Source organism: Columba livia, chromosome 6 (genome assembly GCF_036013475.1).
Source record: "Columba livia isolate bColLiv1 breed racing homer chromosome 6, bColLiv1.pat.W.v2, whole genome shotgun sequence".
Taxonomy (NCBI): domain Eukaryota; kingdom Metazoa; phylum Chordata; class Aves; order Columbiformes; family Columbidae; genus Columba; species Columba livia.
Genome location: NC_088607.1, coordinates 11,276,718 through 11,292,258, shown reverse-complemented (window position 1 = coordinate 11,292,258; position 15,541 = coordinate 11,276,718). Strand labels below are relative to the sequence as shown.

At 44.7% G+C, this 15,541-nt stretch overlaps 1 protein-coding gene across 2 annotated transcripts in view; it reads left to right on the top strand.

The window, feature by feature from the left end:
- The window catches only part of MXI1 (MAX interactor 1, dimerization protein), a 56,248-nt gene that overhangs the window by 13,594 nt on the left and 27,113 nt on the right, over nucleotides 1-15,541 (top strand). For both annotated transcript variants that reach the window (XM_065067050.1, XM_065067051.1), the window contains exon 3: nucleotides 13,710-13,739. In XM_065067050.1, the coding sequence (XP_064923122.1) occupies nucleotides 13,710-13,739 (30 nt within the window). The remainder of the gene's footprint in view (nucleotides 1-13,709; nucleotides 13,740-15,541) is intronic.

The window sequence follows — 15,541 nt, the reverse complement described above, 5'->3', positions numbered from 1 at the left end:
TATGTGGTCTTGCTTTAGTCAGGGATATTTAGGTACTGAAAATTACCTACCTGCAAAAGTATATGGAGGATCACAGTCATTGTGACCTGGAGCTCATAATAAACAAGGGAAACTTTTTAAAAAAATCCCATTTAACACATAGCTAAAAGTAAAAAAACAAGCAAATCAATTAGCCAACCCATATTAAATTAGAATTTAATTTTGCCTCTTTTTTTTTAATTTACGCTTGGCAGAAGTGTCTCCTGGTTTTCAGACTGGGATGAAACATTAGCAGAGATTTATTGTAACATGCAGTATCACTTACTTAATATTTGCTCCTTCTGAAGATATTTCTGGTACAGTAGCTGAGTTCTGAAAACTTGCTAGAGAAGTGAGGTAGTCCATGCTGGGAGTACAGTTCTGTGAGTACAGTAACTTGCATTCAGTGTCACTGGAAACTGCTCTTACAGACCCTACATTTGCAGTTCTGAATAGACCCAGATATTTGAAAGGTTCGTTATAGTTAGTTAAGATTAGATTGGTTTGATATTTATACATTTTGGAAAATAATTGAGAAGACTTCTTAATCAATTTAAATTGTTGTGTCAGCAGGAAATAAACAGCAGGGATGCTAAATGATTCCCACCCTCCCCCACCCGCCCCAAATAATACAATCAGTTTAATGAAGTTAAGATTTATAATGGTATCTGAAATTACATTACAATATTGTCATTTGTGTGTTGGGTTTTTTTCTTTTATTAGACTCTCAGGTGTGTAGAAAAGCCTGTTATTTTTTGGTCTGATCCTGGGGAAATGCCAGGCACCCTCCCAGCAGCTCTAGGAGCTCTGAGCTCTCCTGGGAGGCCCGTGTTAAGGGCACTCAAAGGATCTGTTGCTCAGTTCCATGGGGGAGGGTTTGATCTCTGTCCAGTTTCTTTTTCCTTTAATTTTCCTCTCTTCCTGTTATCCTCCCTTGTGTCTGAGGCTGCTTCCCAAGGGTCTTTCAGACATCTACAGTCTGGTAGCAGGTTGACTGCAGAGCTTGGAATCAGCAGCTGTTTTGTGTATGGTAGGGGATTTGTGACATGGTGTCTTGAAAATCTGTGTGTCTGGGTTTCTTTGCTCTTCTGGCTGTTCTGGTGGCAGCTCCTTATTTTCTCGGTTGTTGCGCTCTCCTCTGCCCCATTTGAAACTTTTTTTCCACACTTCTGAATCCCATCACTTGGTTTTCTGCTGAATCTTTTCTGTAGCCCTCTACTCTCATAACCTTTAAAGCTGTTTTTTGGAGGGGAGGGATGGGGGCTGTACTATTGAAACCCTCAAGTACTCTTGGCTTTAAGCTTGATTTGCTCACTGTGCCCCTGAGAAAGGATGGGGGTAGGTAGGTGTGCATTAGGTACTTCATGTGCCTCAGGTGATGGCTTCATGTGCCACAGGTTCACGAACACGGGCGCAGAAGCTAAAAGGATGTGGCATGTGTAGCTGCAAGTCAACCTTGGCTGTCTGGTGCATAAATAAGCATGATTTACCCGCACAGCGGTGCTGTGCAGCGGTACCTCGCTGTGCAGGAGAGGAGTAGGTGGCTTGGTGAACACTTGCTTAAGGACAGTTTTAAATTTATTTTATCTTTTCTGTCAAAGGAGGATCACTGCACCCCCATTACACTGATCACTGAGTACCTGCCAATTTTCAGTCCTTCCTACGGCCTCTGGAGTTAGGACAGTGCAGTAATTCTGATTTTATTGGGGGAGAGGGGGTGCAGGGGGCTGAGTGGTGTGCCTCTCTTGGGTAAGAAATTCCTGAAAGAGTGGAATTCTGTGTCAGCCCGTGATGTTCTGCTTTTCTGCACAAAGCCCCTACCCCTTTCCTCACATCCCAGGGAGCTGGTCTCTGAGGCTTTTTGTTGACGGCTTTGTTGCTTCCCAGCCTCTATCAGTTGTTATTTGTTTCTGGATTGTACTTTGTTTATTTGTTTGGGGAATTTTTTTTTTAGCCACTTGCACTCACAGCAGATCACACACTTACTACACAGCCAGTGGGAGCTGAGTTTTGACTTGCTGTGTGTACGTGGGTTAGAATCTGGTCCCTGTGTAATAAGCTGGGGACAGAGCCTGTGCTTTGTCTCAAGCCTTGTAGTGCCAGGGAGCTCTGTTGATGGCTCAGGATTTCACTCTGTTTCGTACAGTACAAAACCACATGTGTAATACAGAGAATTTGCTGTGTCATGTTTTGATTTATGCCACATTTTGTTAACCTACAAACAGTGAGATTACTATCTGGAATCTTTGTGCAGTTGTTGAAATTTTGTCAAGAGTTGGAGGTGGGATATTGCCTTCCAGTAGAGAGGACATGTGAATATCCCAGTTAATTTTCCAAGAAAGAGAAACGTGACAAGACTGAGCTGTTAAGGAATGCTTCTCTATTAGAGATGTTGAAGGGAACTGGCTGGCAGTATTGACTATAGTTAGACTTCTTTTTGAGAAAGCATAATGAAGGTTTGAGTGTTAGACTGGGAGAATGGGTTGCTGGCCCATGCACGAGAGGCGAATCACCCCATGTTAAAATCCTACTTTCTTCACTAGGTTTGTACTGGAGTACGGTTGATCAGAGCAGGTTGGCAGATAGGGCTGTATTCAAATAACTCTATTTGGCCCTAGCACATCTCATCTGCCTGCTTGATGTAATTTGCCCCAATGCAGTCTGCAGGTGTAGACAAGCAAGCTGTAGTGATGCTGGACTTCCTGAACCTGCTGGCACTGAGTTGTCTCTGTGATCTACAGCAGAAGCTGAGATCCTGCCAACAATTTTTGGGGAAAAAAAAAATAGCCCATGTAGGTCAGGTTTTGTATGCAGTGTCTTCTCAGTGGTGGTTGGCTTGCAATACAACTGACAGCTTACCAGGCGAAATACAGAAAGTGAGGGTGAGCCCAGCAAATGGTATGATAAGCATAAACCCCACTCCTTAGTGAGGAATGAGGCCTCCAAAAGCACTGGAGCTGACAGGTCCCATGGGGTAAACTGCTGTGTTCCCCTTTGTCACTCAAGTTTATTTTATAGCTCTCCAAGTGGGATGATCCTGCAGAGCTGCAGTTCCTGCTTTCCTTTGTGTATTAATAATATAGCCATGCAGTGGGAGATCCGTGTGACAGGGAGTCTATGCAGAAACCCATGATTCTGGGCTGGATTTATACTTTGATACCTTCAGTAGGTGTAAAATGTAAATTTGTAGTCTGTTTAGACTGTCCAGGTTGTGCAGAGAGGCCTTTGTGTAAACTAGAAGCAGGCCCAGTTCTTGATGTTATCTCCAATTTGGCTATAATTCACTGCTGCAGCATCTGTCTGCTGTGAATCGTTGCTCTCTGTGGCTGAAGGCTCATGATCCCTTTGCCCTCCCAGATTTGGGGGAAAGCCTCTGCAGGAACATGCTGGTTTGCAGCAGTGGGACTGTTAGTCGGGGCTCATGCTGCAGCACTCTACCCAGGTAAAGTGGTGCTGCAACAGCCGTGGGCTGATTTGTATCATTGACAGCAGCACTGGCACAGTGACAAGAAACTTCAGATTTTGGTGCTTAGGGTCTTTTGAAATGTGAAGGTTGTTGTTAGCCCCAGCTCCTAGAGAGGTTTGGTGCCCTGGGATGATAGGGAGGGTATTTGGGCCAAATCTGGTCATCTGTTCCTGGAATGCCTTAATTTTCTCTTCCCATTTTATTCAGAGTACAGTCAATTCCCTGGTTTAAGTAGTATTCCTTGTTTGTGAGGTGTTTTGGAGTTTTTTCCCCTCTTGCTATGTTTGCACCCTTTTTGTATCTTCTCTGTGTAATGCCTCGTCCACAACACATGCAGGGATTTATCCTTCCTGCTTTTGTTTAACCTGACCTGATCCTTTGCCTGACAGTGAGTTGGTTGTCACCTGTAGCATTGTTTCCACCTGCTCCCCTGTTTGTGGGTAAGACTGACTTTTTCCTTTCACGCTCCTGCTCGAGCTTTCAAATCTGTTTCCCTTCTGACCTAAACAGCCCAGTCCATGTCATGCTGCTGAATTAATTGTCTTGCTTGTTGAAGTTCCTGCTGTTATTCATCTCCCGATCCCTCCTGACAAACTTCTGCCCAAATTCAAAGACTGGCTTCTGTTTCTTGAGAGCATTGCCTCCTACTCCCTACCCCTTTTTGCTACCAACAAAGATTTGTTTTTGTTGACTATTTTGGGCTCTCTTGATCAGAGCCTGTGGGTCTCTGGGGCTGTGCTCTTGGCTGGCCTTTGCCTGGATCTCTTCTCTATAAGATGCTGCCATCTTGATCAGCTCAGAGGGAACAGGCCTGCTTTTTCCATTCTGCTGGATATATTCCCATCTCTCATTTTTGTACTCCCTACTGTACTTCCATTGTCTGATATGAAAGCGATTTCACTTCAGTTCGGTTGCTTTATGAATCCAGTTTGAAGTAGCATAGATGATTTCCAACATTATCTTAATTACTTGTTTATACTTTGCTGCTTGCTCTGTGACAAGCAGGCATGTGGACTGAGAGCAATTCTTTTGCCTCAGTTTTGATTACAGTTCCTCTGCATAAATAAGTTGATTATTTTCCGAACAGTTCTCGCTTATCTCCTTCCATCTGTTACACGATCAAGAAAGAAGTTATGGGAAGGGACGGATGACACTGGGATTTCTGTTGAGACTGTTACTCCAGTCATCATGCCCAGGTGTCTGAGCAACCATAAAGCAATGTGTAGATATGGAAAGGTAACATGGCACCAGTTTTGGTTTGACTTTAACAGTTAGGCTACAAACTGCAGCAGTTCATGAACTGTTTCTCAAGTATCTTGGCCATCTGGGAGCAGTGGGAGGTAGCCACCTTGCTGCCTTCATGTTAGTTGCTGCTGCTTGTACGCCAGAACCGTCAGAGCAGAAGAAATCAGAGCTATTTTGTTTTTCTCAGTCTTTGTTTTACATGGACCTCCCAGATGAGTATGTCCCTGTTGACAGAATATGACCCCAGACATCAGGACATCTGAGTTTTCTTCCCAATGTTGTTACAGCATGTGTAAGTCTTCATGCCTCAGTTTCCATAAAACAATGTGTAGCTAACAGTGATGCTAATGTATTTTCAAGTATATTTCCTTGCCCTTCATCTCCAGGCACAGTATTGCAGCAATATAGTTGTAACATTAGAGATAACTAACAAGTCTAAATAGAAGGGAAGAAGGTCTGGCCTGGCCTGCAGCCATACAAATGCCGTCAGTTTCTTTTCAAACAAAGTGCATTTCAGTCACTCAAAAAGCCTGATTTTCCCCAATGCATCCAAAGGCAGTTTCTTTAGGTCAGAAGATGTGTGTTGCAGAGAAATACATGTTCCCCAAACAGGCTGTTGCTCTGTAGATGACATTGCTAAGGCTATTTATGGATATGTCCATCTTCCTCGAAAGGGTAGTGTTATGTGTGGGAAGAAGCATGGTACAGGGCAGAGGGCTGGGCCCTTGGATCGTTTCCTGTGTTTGCTGCCGAAAGGCTGCAAGATCTGGGCACGTCAGATGACCTACGTGGGTTGTACCATCTGTACCTTGGGGTAGTGCACGCACTTTTCTAATCCTGTTTTCAGGAAGCAGAATTGGTGTTTTGGAGCTTGTGGCTGTTTGATAGAAGGTGAGACTTAGCATCCTAAGTTTTATAGGTAGATTTTAAAATTGCCTCCTGTACCTTTAATCTCTTTCTTTGAATCACTGTGATCTCTCTGCCATGCAGGTACCAGCGACTCTGATACTGGTTCTGGTGGGGCCTTGAAAGACCGAGTCCATGACCATACAGTGGGACTCATAGAACCTGCTGGGTGTCAGTGGAGCAGGGACTGTGTAGAGCTTTCTACTCTGCCAGGCCTTACCCTGCTGTGTAATACACTTCAATATTCAACAGAGAAATTACATTAGCAGAGATATTAAGGTGTTAGCAGGGGATGGGATGAAGTCTGTGCCTCCTTCTACTTAAATAATTCATTTTGCTTTGAATTATCTGTTTATGATGATTGTGTGGGGAGTTTGTCCTTCCCAGGTAGCACTTGGGAGAGACCTGGGGGATGGTACACACCTGACATGACTGTGAGGAAGTGTCTGTATTTTCCTATCCTCATGTCGGGCCATGCTTTTCTCTGTACATGGGGGAGCTTGGAGGTGCCACCGTGAAGCCACCTGACATTTCTCTTCACCAGGTCCTGAAAAACATGGTTTTGTCAATGTATTTAAAAAAAAAAGAAAGGTCAAGAATCTGTCTACAAAAAGCTCAAACTCTCTTACCTCAAGGATCATAGACAGGAATCTTGCCATGGTGAAGGCAAAGGATATACTTTTTCTTGACCTGTGAGAATCTACCTGAATTTGGCCAGGTTCTAAATCACTGTAGATGATGTTGGCTGCTGTGTGTCTGAGGGAGATGGGCCAGGGTTTCCCTACTGAAATTGCTAACATACCTCCCAAAATGAACATACATCAGCCTTTGTATCTGATCTGTGTGCACAAGCCCCTTCTGATGTGATTAGCTGTGGGCTGGGAAGGGAGGAAGGTGGTTTCTGTAGGACCTTTGCTCACTTGTCTCAGAAGTTAGAAAGCAGATGAATGGAGCAGCAAATAGTGCATTGGAGAACTCTCTTTGCTCCTGGCCCCTGTCAGCAGCTCTGTCTACAGTCAGCAAGTCCCCTTCAGTCTGGCTTGTCACAGGAGACCCCCAATTAGTCTGTTCTTTGTGTTGTGATTTTTTCCAAGGTATGAGCCTGGGGTCTGAGCTGTGGAAGTGCTGATGATGCACAGCTGTAAGGGCCACCAGTGGGAGTTGTGCTTTGAGTTTGTAAAGTGGCCTAGAAAACCAGGCCCTTCGGGGCCTTTGTAGCGGCACTCTGAGGGGCAAGAAGCTGCAACACTGACTTCTTTCTTTCTCAGCTTCTGATTTGGAAGGTGAGGATGCTTGACAATAAACATGCTTGTGAACTGCCCAGCCGCTGCTCTCAGTGAGCCTGTCAAAAAGCCTGTAAGGAAACCACCGGTTCTGTATTCAGAGCAGGGCTTGGCTTGAGGCCACGCGTTGAACAATGAGGAGAAAACAAAATATTGAATAGCTGCTTGTTCGGCAAATGTGGTTCCTCTTGGCCGTGCAGGGCCCTGTGTGAGGGAGTGTATGAGATGGGGCAGTTTTCCCCCAGCACTTGGGACCGGGACCAGCCTCTGCATGTAGTGTCTCAGGTGCCACAGGAGAAGACCCTCACCAGCACTGGCTCCCAGCCTGTGCAGTGGGGAGGGAAGCCAGCTGGGGGCTGCTTTGCTGGACCCAGATTGCAGCAGTGAATGCGAAACAACATTCTTGCTGTTCTGTGGCCTGGCTTGGAAAACCCCTCCCCTGCAGAGAGCCACCTTGTGCTGCCTGTTAGGGCATTGCTCTGGTTTTGGGGAGCTCAGCTCTGGGACTGGAAGAGACTCACGGTGCTCAGCAGGAACAAGCTGTCTTTCTGCTTTTTCCTCCCTTGTGCTGAAAAAGCAGAACATGTACAGTGTGCTTTGGGACTGCAGCTGCAGTTCCTTCCCTACCTGAGAGTTACACCTGATGTGTCTATCAAATTAGTTTTATCACTAAACTAATGTTACTTTGCGCTTGGATCCCAGTTTAGATTCTTTGGCACCTTGTACAGTGGTGTCTGAGAACAGGGTTGGCTCACTTGGTAGAAAGTGGGCAAGCTAGGAGCGCTGGTTTAGGTTTGAGTTGGTTTGCTGTTTTTGTGTGTGTGTGTGTGTTTTGTTTTGTTTTTGTCTCCACTCTCTCACTTGCAGCTTACAATGATTCTGTCATTTTTTTCTTTGACCCAAGAATCAGATGGCACAAATGTCCTTACTAGATGTCTCTTTGGGATTTCAGAGACCAGCACCCCACAAATCCACACCTTACCCTGGGGTTCAGGGAGCCCGAGTTAAGTACCCTGCTCTGCCACAGGCTTCTTGTATGACCTTGGGAAAATCATTTAGCTTTTCTGTGTGTTGCTGTTGTCCCCCCTGCATAGAAGTATTAGGGAAGAGTTAGTTTCAGAAGTGTTGCGAACAAGTCGTCCTTATGAGGAAGAGGTACCAAACTGAGAGGGGCTGTGTAAATACTGTAGGTGGGTCGGAAGACATTTACTTTTTCAAGGGATGTGTGCGGTTGGTGTACCTTTTAAAGTTGTTTTTGACTGAGCGTTGCAGGAGGCTTTCAAGATGCTGTGTAGAAAGCCAGGGGCAGGTGACCTTCTGCAGTTGTGAACTGTATGGAGCTTTTTTCCCCTTGTTGAGCTCAAAACAGACTGTGGGGCCATTTTCACCTTTTCTAAAGATGAATAAACACGAACAGATGCCAGTACGGCTGCATTGCCTTCTCTGTTGGAGACGGAGAATGTGAACTTTGGAAGGAGTCTGGCTTGATTCTGGGAAAACAGCTTTGATCAGAGCTTTGGGAGGAATCTGATACCATGTCCATCTAAGAGTGACAGAAAAAATAGCCAGAGTTTGGGGCCAGGTTAATCTGGTGCATCTCCACTGGCGTCAGTGAGAAGGTGAAACAGTCTGTTCTGGCACCTCACTTCAGCTCCTCATGGAGAAGCATTTATTCTGGACCTCAAGGCCAGACACTGTAGGGGGATCATGGGACAGTAATGACTAAGATAACTTTTGTCTCTAGCATCGCTTGGAAGGAAAATGTTTTGTTAGATTTGCTGAGGTGAGGTGAGGCTCTTGTTGTACTTGAGGCTGGTACTTGCAAAGGGTGTGAGGATGGCAGTAGAAGGGCTTCTACTCCAGCTCTGCCATCTTCTGTTCAGCTGTGTCCCAGTCCTCACTGCAGGAGCTCTTGGCAGCTCTGACTACCATAAGGTGCTGGGTTCTGGAGGCTCCTGTGCAGTCCCCCAAGAGCCAGGCTTCTGGATCTCCTGGGGCTGAGATGGGTTCACACCTCCCTTAGAAACTCAGCCCTGGAGCATCTCCATCTGGGCAGGAAGGTTTGACTCTTGGACAGCTATTGTTTGTCTGAAAGCCTCACACGTTGCTACTGGTGCAGCTTCTCCATAGGCTTCCCAGACTATGGCTTGTGCAGTTGGTTTCGTAGACTGCTTACAGTGTTGATCCACTGCTGCCTGAAACCCTGGCCAAACAATGGGGCTCTTCAGCCAGTAAGTTTTGTTTTGCGGACACAGGTGGATTTAAAATTGAAAAAAGCTGTTGATCCCCCTTCCTTTTCATTTGATTTGTTTTGTCATTTGGCTATTTCTAATAGGAGTAATTTCTGAGGAAGAACTTGCATAAAAGAGAGAGCACTAATGTAGTTCACTGGTTCCAGAAGGGTTGGTTGATTTTGGCTTGGGGAATGAAGGTTGCATTTCCTGTAGGGGAATTTGGTGGCCAAGAGAATGGGTGTCAACAGAGCCAGAAGGTGGGGAAGGTCTGTAAAATGAAGAATGAGATTGTAAGTGGTGTGGTGATGCCTAAGTACCAGAGGTGGCTGAATCTGAGAGAAGTAAACCAGAAAGTGTTTGTCCTGGTCTGTAGATGGATGCTCTTGCTGTTTTGCTAAACATGATTTAGGTAACTGTGCCTCAGTTTGCACAAGCTGATAGAATATTTCTGTCCTGATTAATCTCTTGCTAAAACAGAGTGGGGTGAGTGAATTTGGAGGAGAAGCACTGCCTCTGTCTTGACATTAAGAATATGTATTGCAAGAGGTCATTTTTATTTCCCGACCTCTTTTCCTGACAGTATTTAGGACCAGCAGCATCTCCTAAGCCACCAGTGTCTGTTGTGGTCAAGATGGAGTCCTGGGCTCCTCTGGAGACGGATACAGACACAAGGGTGACCAGGTACAAGGAGATGACAGGGTCATTGGGTCTAAATGCCATCTGTGTATTGCATAGGACAAGGACTCTTGGGCTGTGTTTTCCTGATAGAAAATAGTTACCCCACTAAGAGGTCAAACCGAAATGCAGATATGCTGCAAATGTATTCATTGGGCTATTTATCAATATTAAATGTGTAAACTAGAAAGGTCAGCTGTGTTTAATGTCATGTGGCAGCTTTGTGATTTTAATTACAGTAAAAAACCCAATGACAAATGAATTGTGTGCTCTTCAGAGCTTCTTTGTCCCTGACACTGTTTTGTTGGCTTACCTGTGCTCAGGGAAAGTTTGGCTGCCTCTACCATGGTAGGAGAGATTTTATTTAAATACAGAAAATGGGATAAAGTGATAAATCATTTACAATGTCTCATTCACTGGGGGAATTTAGTGTAGCTTGATGTTTCAGCAACAGCTTGTTACAGTGTTGGATAGCAAGGTTGCAGGCAGACTTGGGGCTCAAAAAGGTTGTTGAATCTGACCTTAAATTAGAGTGACTGACAATTGCTGCTTCCCTGTTTCTTATTTTGTACACAGTTTCAGGTATCTGGGTTAAAGAGGGATAAACTTCTGTTTCTTCTCTTTCAGCTTTTTGTTCTTTAAAATTGTGATGGGAACTGCTCCGCTGTTTTTGTTGTTGTTTGCTTGGCTTCTTTATGTTAAGCTTCTAAAACTCTTTCTTGATGTTTTCCCAAGCTGTTTTCAAAATGTAGTCAGCAGGATCCTTCTCCTTATGTAATATTCCTTCAGTTTTTAGGAGTAGTTACTAGTTTGGGTGTTTTAAATTTAATGTTAAAGAACTGACTGCCAGAGAAACCTGACTTTTAAATGAGAACCCTGTGGACAGTTCGTGCTTGAGCTACTTACACATTGCAGCTGTGGTTTTGAGCAGTGTGCTTGGGCTTTTGTTTTCATCTCTGAGCGTGTCCATACCCGCGTGGCTGCGGTTTCAGCTTTGCAGGTGGGTGCGAGGTCCTGCTTGTCCTGCCTGCCTGACAGCGGAGATGTGAATTCCTCTGTTTTGTGGTCCATGCTTGACACAGTGTCCTTATTTCACTGGGTGACACAGGCTGTGACTGACTATGAAAAGCAGCAAAGAAGCATCACACTGAACACACCAGTTCCTCGCTGTTGTAAACACAGTGTGCTACAAGTAACCCTGAGACGTTCCCCGAGTGCTGCAATAGTTTACAGCTGGGGTGTTCGTCCTGTACCCGTCAAAATGCTGGTGATGGCATACAAGGATGGGGCTTTGATTTCAGTCTGGTGATAGTCTCTAGGTTCTCAGTTGATGATAAGACTAGCTCAGTTAAAAGAGGTTCAGTTACACTTGTTTCTGTACCTATTGGAACGATCTTTTTTCTGAATGTAGTATCAATAGAGATTCCAGTACTTTTTTCCACTTCACTGAGAGAACTGTCCTTGTTTAACTCCAAATAAATCTTAGTGACATGTGCCGCGCAAAGATGAGGGGAGAAAATTAATCTCTAGATCAAGAGCTACAGAAAATGAAATGAATTATGAACAGAAGAGGGATTTTTTTTTTTTTTCCTGTATCCATTGTCCAAGCAAAGGGAAAGTGGCACAGAAAATAAAAGTTAGTGGATGGTGGTAGTGGAGAGCAGTGCTGTTTTTTGTTGGGTTTTTTTTCCTAAATTTAGATGAAAGGAAAAATGAAAACTTTTCATATTGTCCTCAGTAAGACAAAGCAAAGTATCGTCAGGTAAGGGCAGTATCATCCCCATAGGATTCATTCAGCATTGCTGAAATTCTTTCCTTTGCATTCAGCTTCACTAGGAAAGCGTTGGGGTGGGGGTGGGGAGGTTGGGATTTTCCTTCTCACCAGTATGGTTAAAAGTCACAGCATATGTTTCCTGACTTGGTGAAAAGCCTTTGACCCCTCTCAGTTGTCTTGTTCATCAGAAGGCAGATAGGTAATAAAGAGTCTCCTGTGTGAGAGGAGTAGGGAGAACCTGCTGTTTTAATTTTGTTCACAGCAGTGGGCCAAACTTTGTTCTTTCAATGCTGGCCTCGATAATTGGCTCGATATAATATAGGAATTCAAGCCATTGCATTTCTCTGGCTTTATAACTGCTAATGTCATAGCCAAGAAGAGCACGAAGTCTCCTGCAGGAACATACTGTAAATAAGAACAATAAGCATGTTCCAAAGAACATACAGGCAGTGGTTTTAAAGGGCCACAGCTCAGCCCTGGCAGGTTAATTTGCATCCAGATTGCCTGGACAAATGGATTTTGCTGGTTTAGGCTCTGTGGGAGGTGTGGGTTTGATTTGAGAAATTTTCTGGACTAAATATTAGTTTCATTTCTCTGATTCCTAGGAACCAGACTTAAGGGATCCTCTCTTATCAAGAGGGAAAGATTTGCTTTAGGAGTTTACTTTAGGAGTTGGGCCATAGTGTGCCTTGCCTTTAGGGTACCCCATATCCTGCTGTGCAGGGTACCTTGCACAGACATACAGTAAAGTTTGGTTTTTCCTCTGGCCACCTGCAGCTCTCAGCCATGGCTAGCAAAGACTCATTTACCTTGTTTTTCACAGATATCCACGGTTTATTTGTCATCTTCAATGAGGTTCTAACACCTGTTAAGTGCTCCTCCTCCCTTTTTTTGGAGGAGCATTTAATTATGACAGGGTTTCCCTTGGAGCGCATCCTCCATTCGGTTCCCTAATTGTAGAATACTCTGTGGGATTCTCCAGATGGGGGATAGAGGATAATCTTCTCAGAGCTCCGGAAGAAATGTGATGCCAAATTACAGAAAATAGATCCTTTTTATTAAGCTCTTGGGCTCCTTTTACTCTTATTTTAAGGTGACCTTCTGTTAAAGAGAAATGTTGGATAAATTGCTATCCTTTTTAAATAATCCTTAAGAACTGTACCTGGTTTACTAATAACACCGTTGGAGTAGAAATCCTGAAAGAATTTCAGCTCTTTTTTTGCCACTGGTGCTGTCATCACAGAGACAAGGAGAATGAACTTGCCTGTTTCCCTTTTGTTCCTAGCTGGTCTCATTTTCAAGCTGCGACCTGTAAATTGGGCAGAGACTTGGTGGGGCAGCCAGGTATAAAGACAAAGCCCCCTCCTTTGTGAAGCGGTCACAGTGCCACTTTATGGGTCACTTGCTTTGCTGCAAGCCAGTGCTGTAGCAGTGCTGGTTCAATCCCTGAGGGGTTTCCAGGCATCCTAAAAGTGCTGCTCAGCACCGCTAATGTTTGCAAACATGGCAATAATGGTCATCCCGTTTTGTGCTCAAATGCTGGCTGTATCTGGAGTTGTACTAGGTTTGCTAAATCTGGCATGTGACTGCTAAAGGGCTCCGGGGGTTGTCCTTACAGAGCCAGTTCTGCTAGAAGGTTCCCATGTGTTTGATGTGCAGAAATTAATGCTCCATAAACTCCTGTGTTAGCAGATAATACTAATATTTTTTACAGGGTGGATGGAGAAACTAAACCAGAAAGAAACATAACTGCAGCCCTCTACTGAGTTGGTGGCAGAGCCAGAAGTGGTCTGGAAATGGCTGACTCTGGTCCCCTGTTACAGGCATTGTCTCTCTCTGTGATTTTGTGTGCGTTTAAGTCTCCAGGGAACGTTTTCCATAGCACCAGTAAGAGTACCAGCTTTGCAGGTAGCAGGTAAATACAGACGTAGGAGGGGAGGAATCTCTAGTTGACAGGGAGACTGAGGTTATAGCTGTAAATTGTGATGTATGTATTTGCTTGTCTTTACACTGCAATATGCCGCTAGGGATCTGTACAGCTTGCAGCGACTGATCTGTGGTGCTGAGAGGTCAAAAGTGGCTAATCCAAATTTTTGTTTGTCTTCCAGGTCTACGCACAACGAACTAGAAAAGAACCGGTAAGTAGCTAATGAGCTGAATTCTAAGAAATGCAAGCCTAGTGAGTGTAATGTGCTTTAACCTTACACATGCAGGTGCCGTTTGATCAGCTTAGACAGCTGTGAATGACCACACTGCATCACATAGTTTTAAAAGTTGGGTGGGAGATACAATGAGATCTGAAAAAGAAGCCTTGTCTTTGGTTGTTGTTTTGGTTTGGGGTTTTGGTTTTGTTTTGTGTTTTTCTCTTTCTCCCTCTCTCTGAAAAGGCAAGAAGTGACCCAGTTTTGTGACTAATCTGTATGCAGAGTAAATACTGTTCTTCTCCTGACACAGTGAAATCTGACTGGGGCACTTTCCATACATGAGGTTGCTACCGGATCAGGTTTCTTGGGCCCTGGGTAATACTTGTTACTATGAACTGAAGGGCAGAGCCCTGTGCTCTGTACCCTCTCCCTTCACCCCTCCGCTGGGCTGTGATAATCTCTGCAGTGCAGAAGAAAATACCATTGTCTGCAGGCTCAGAGGTCTGGCTACCAGTGCTCCTATGGAGACTCTCTCTTCTAACCTGTTTTAGAATTGCGCCTGTTTATCCTGGAATCTGAAGTTTTAGCAAGCCTTGCAGTTTTGTTACTTGGCTGGCTCTTCTACATGACTCAATCCTTTTGTAACTGGAGTTAAAGTAAGATAAATACCGTTGAGACAAGGGGAGCTAGTTCACACACAGATCAGATTATCACCTTCCATTCAGGATGCTATAGTTAAGGTTCTGTCAGGGTTTTTATTATAAACTTATCTTGGCTCTTCTGTGGGATTTTAGGAGGGCTGGTGGGGGGGTGGGGTGATGTCTGTGTTTTTTATGGCTCCTTGAACAAAGGCAGTGCTCTGGCCAGCTGCTCCTATGAAGAAAACCCCCAGGGTGGCAAAGCTGAGTCTAAATAGATTGCTTGCCTCCTCTTCCCTCTTAGCAGCCATCATTTAACAAGGAATTGGACCACTGTAAGGATGGCCAAAGACACTCAGAGGCTTCAAGCCAAGTGTGTATTTCCATTCAGACAAGATCTTCCCATGTAGCTTCATGAGAATCAGAGCTGAGTACCTTGTGCATTGTGTTGTCCACAGTTTCCCCATATCTGCCTCCCCCAGTAGCAGCAGTGCTGGGAAGCAGCTTGGCCTTTGCATGGTGTGGATGTTTTCTTCCAGGCTGTGCTTCTACCTTCTGGTCTTTCTGAGGGTCGAGTTGTTGTGGTCCTGCCTTTCTGGGGTGATGCAGGGAGGTTTTTGTATTTGGGTTATGTTATGCTCCTGTCTCCCCCAGGTCTCAACCTTTCTGGTCACAGGTTGAGCCTTGTTGAGAAATGCTGGCTCATGGGTTTTCCAGTGCTCTCTGCAGCTTTATTTACCAATGAGGGGAAGGAAAAAAAAAAGGCAAGCAGTGCTTGGGTCTGACCCAGAATGGAGGGTGCTTTTTTTCTCCATGACAACAGTAAACCGTCACTAATTTTCAATGTGCTTATTTGCATATCTAATTGTTAGTGCAAATGCTGCTCACCCTCAGTACAGCTTTAGAGCAGAGCTGTCTCCATCTTTCCCTGCACTAGCCTGGTCCTTTGACATTAGCCAGATTTGCGTGGATCTGTGACCATATTTTTCTACCTTTAGGCTTGTGGGACAGGCACTGAAGCTTCAAACTCCCTGTGGGTGAGAGAGATCTCAGCAGCTGCCATTACATGTTTATTGTCCAGACAAGGGCTGTCGAGTGCTGATGGGTTTAGGATATGCCAGATACCAGCTCTCTGTGTGATTCCTTGTCCTTAACGGA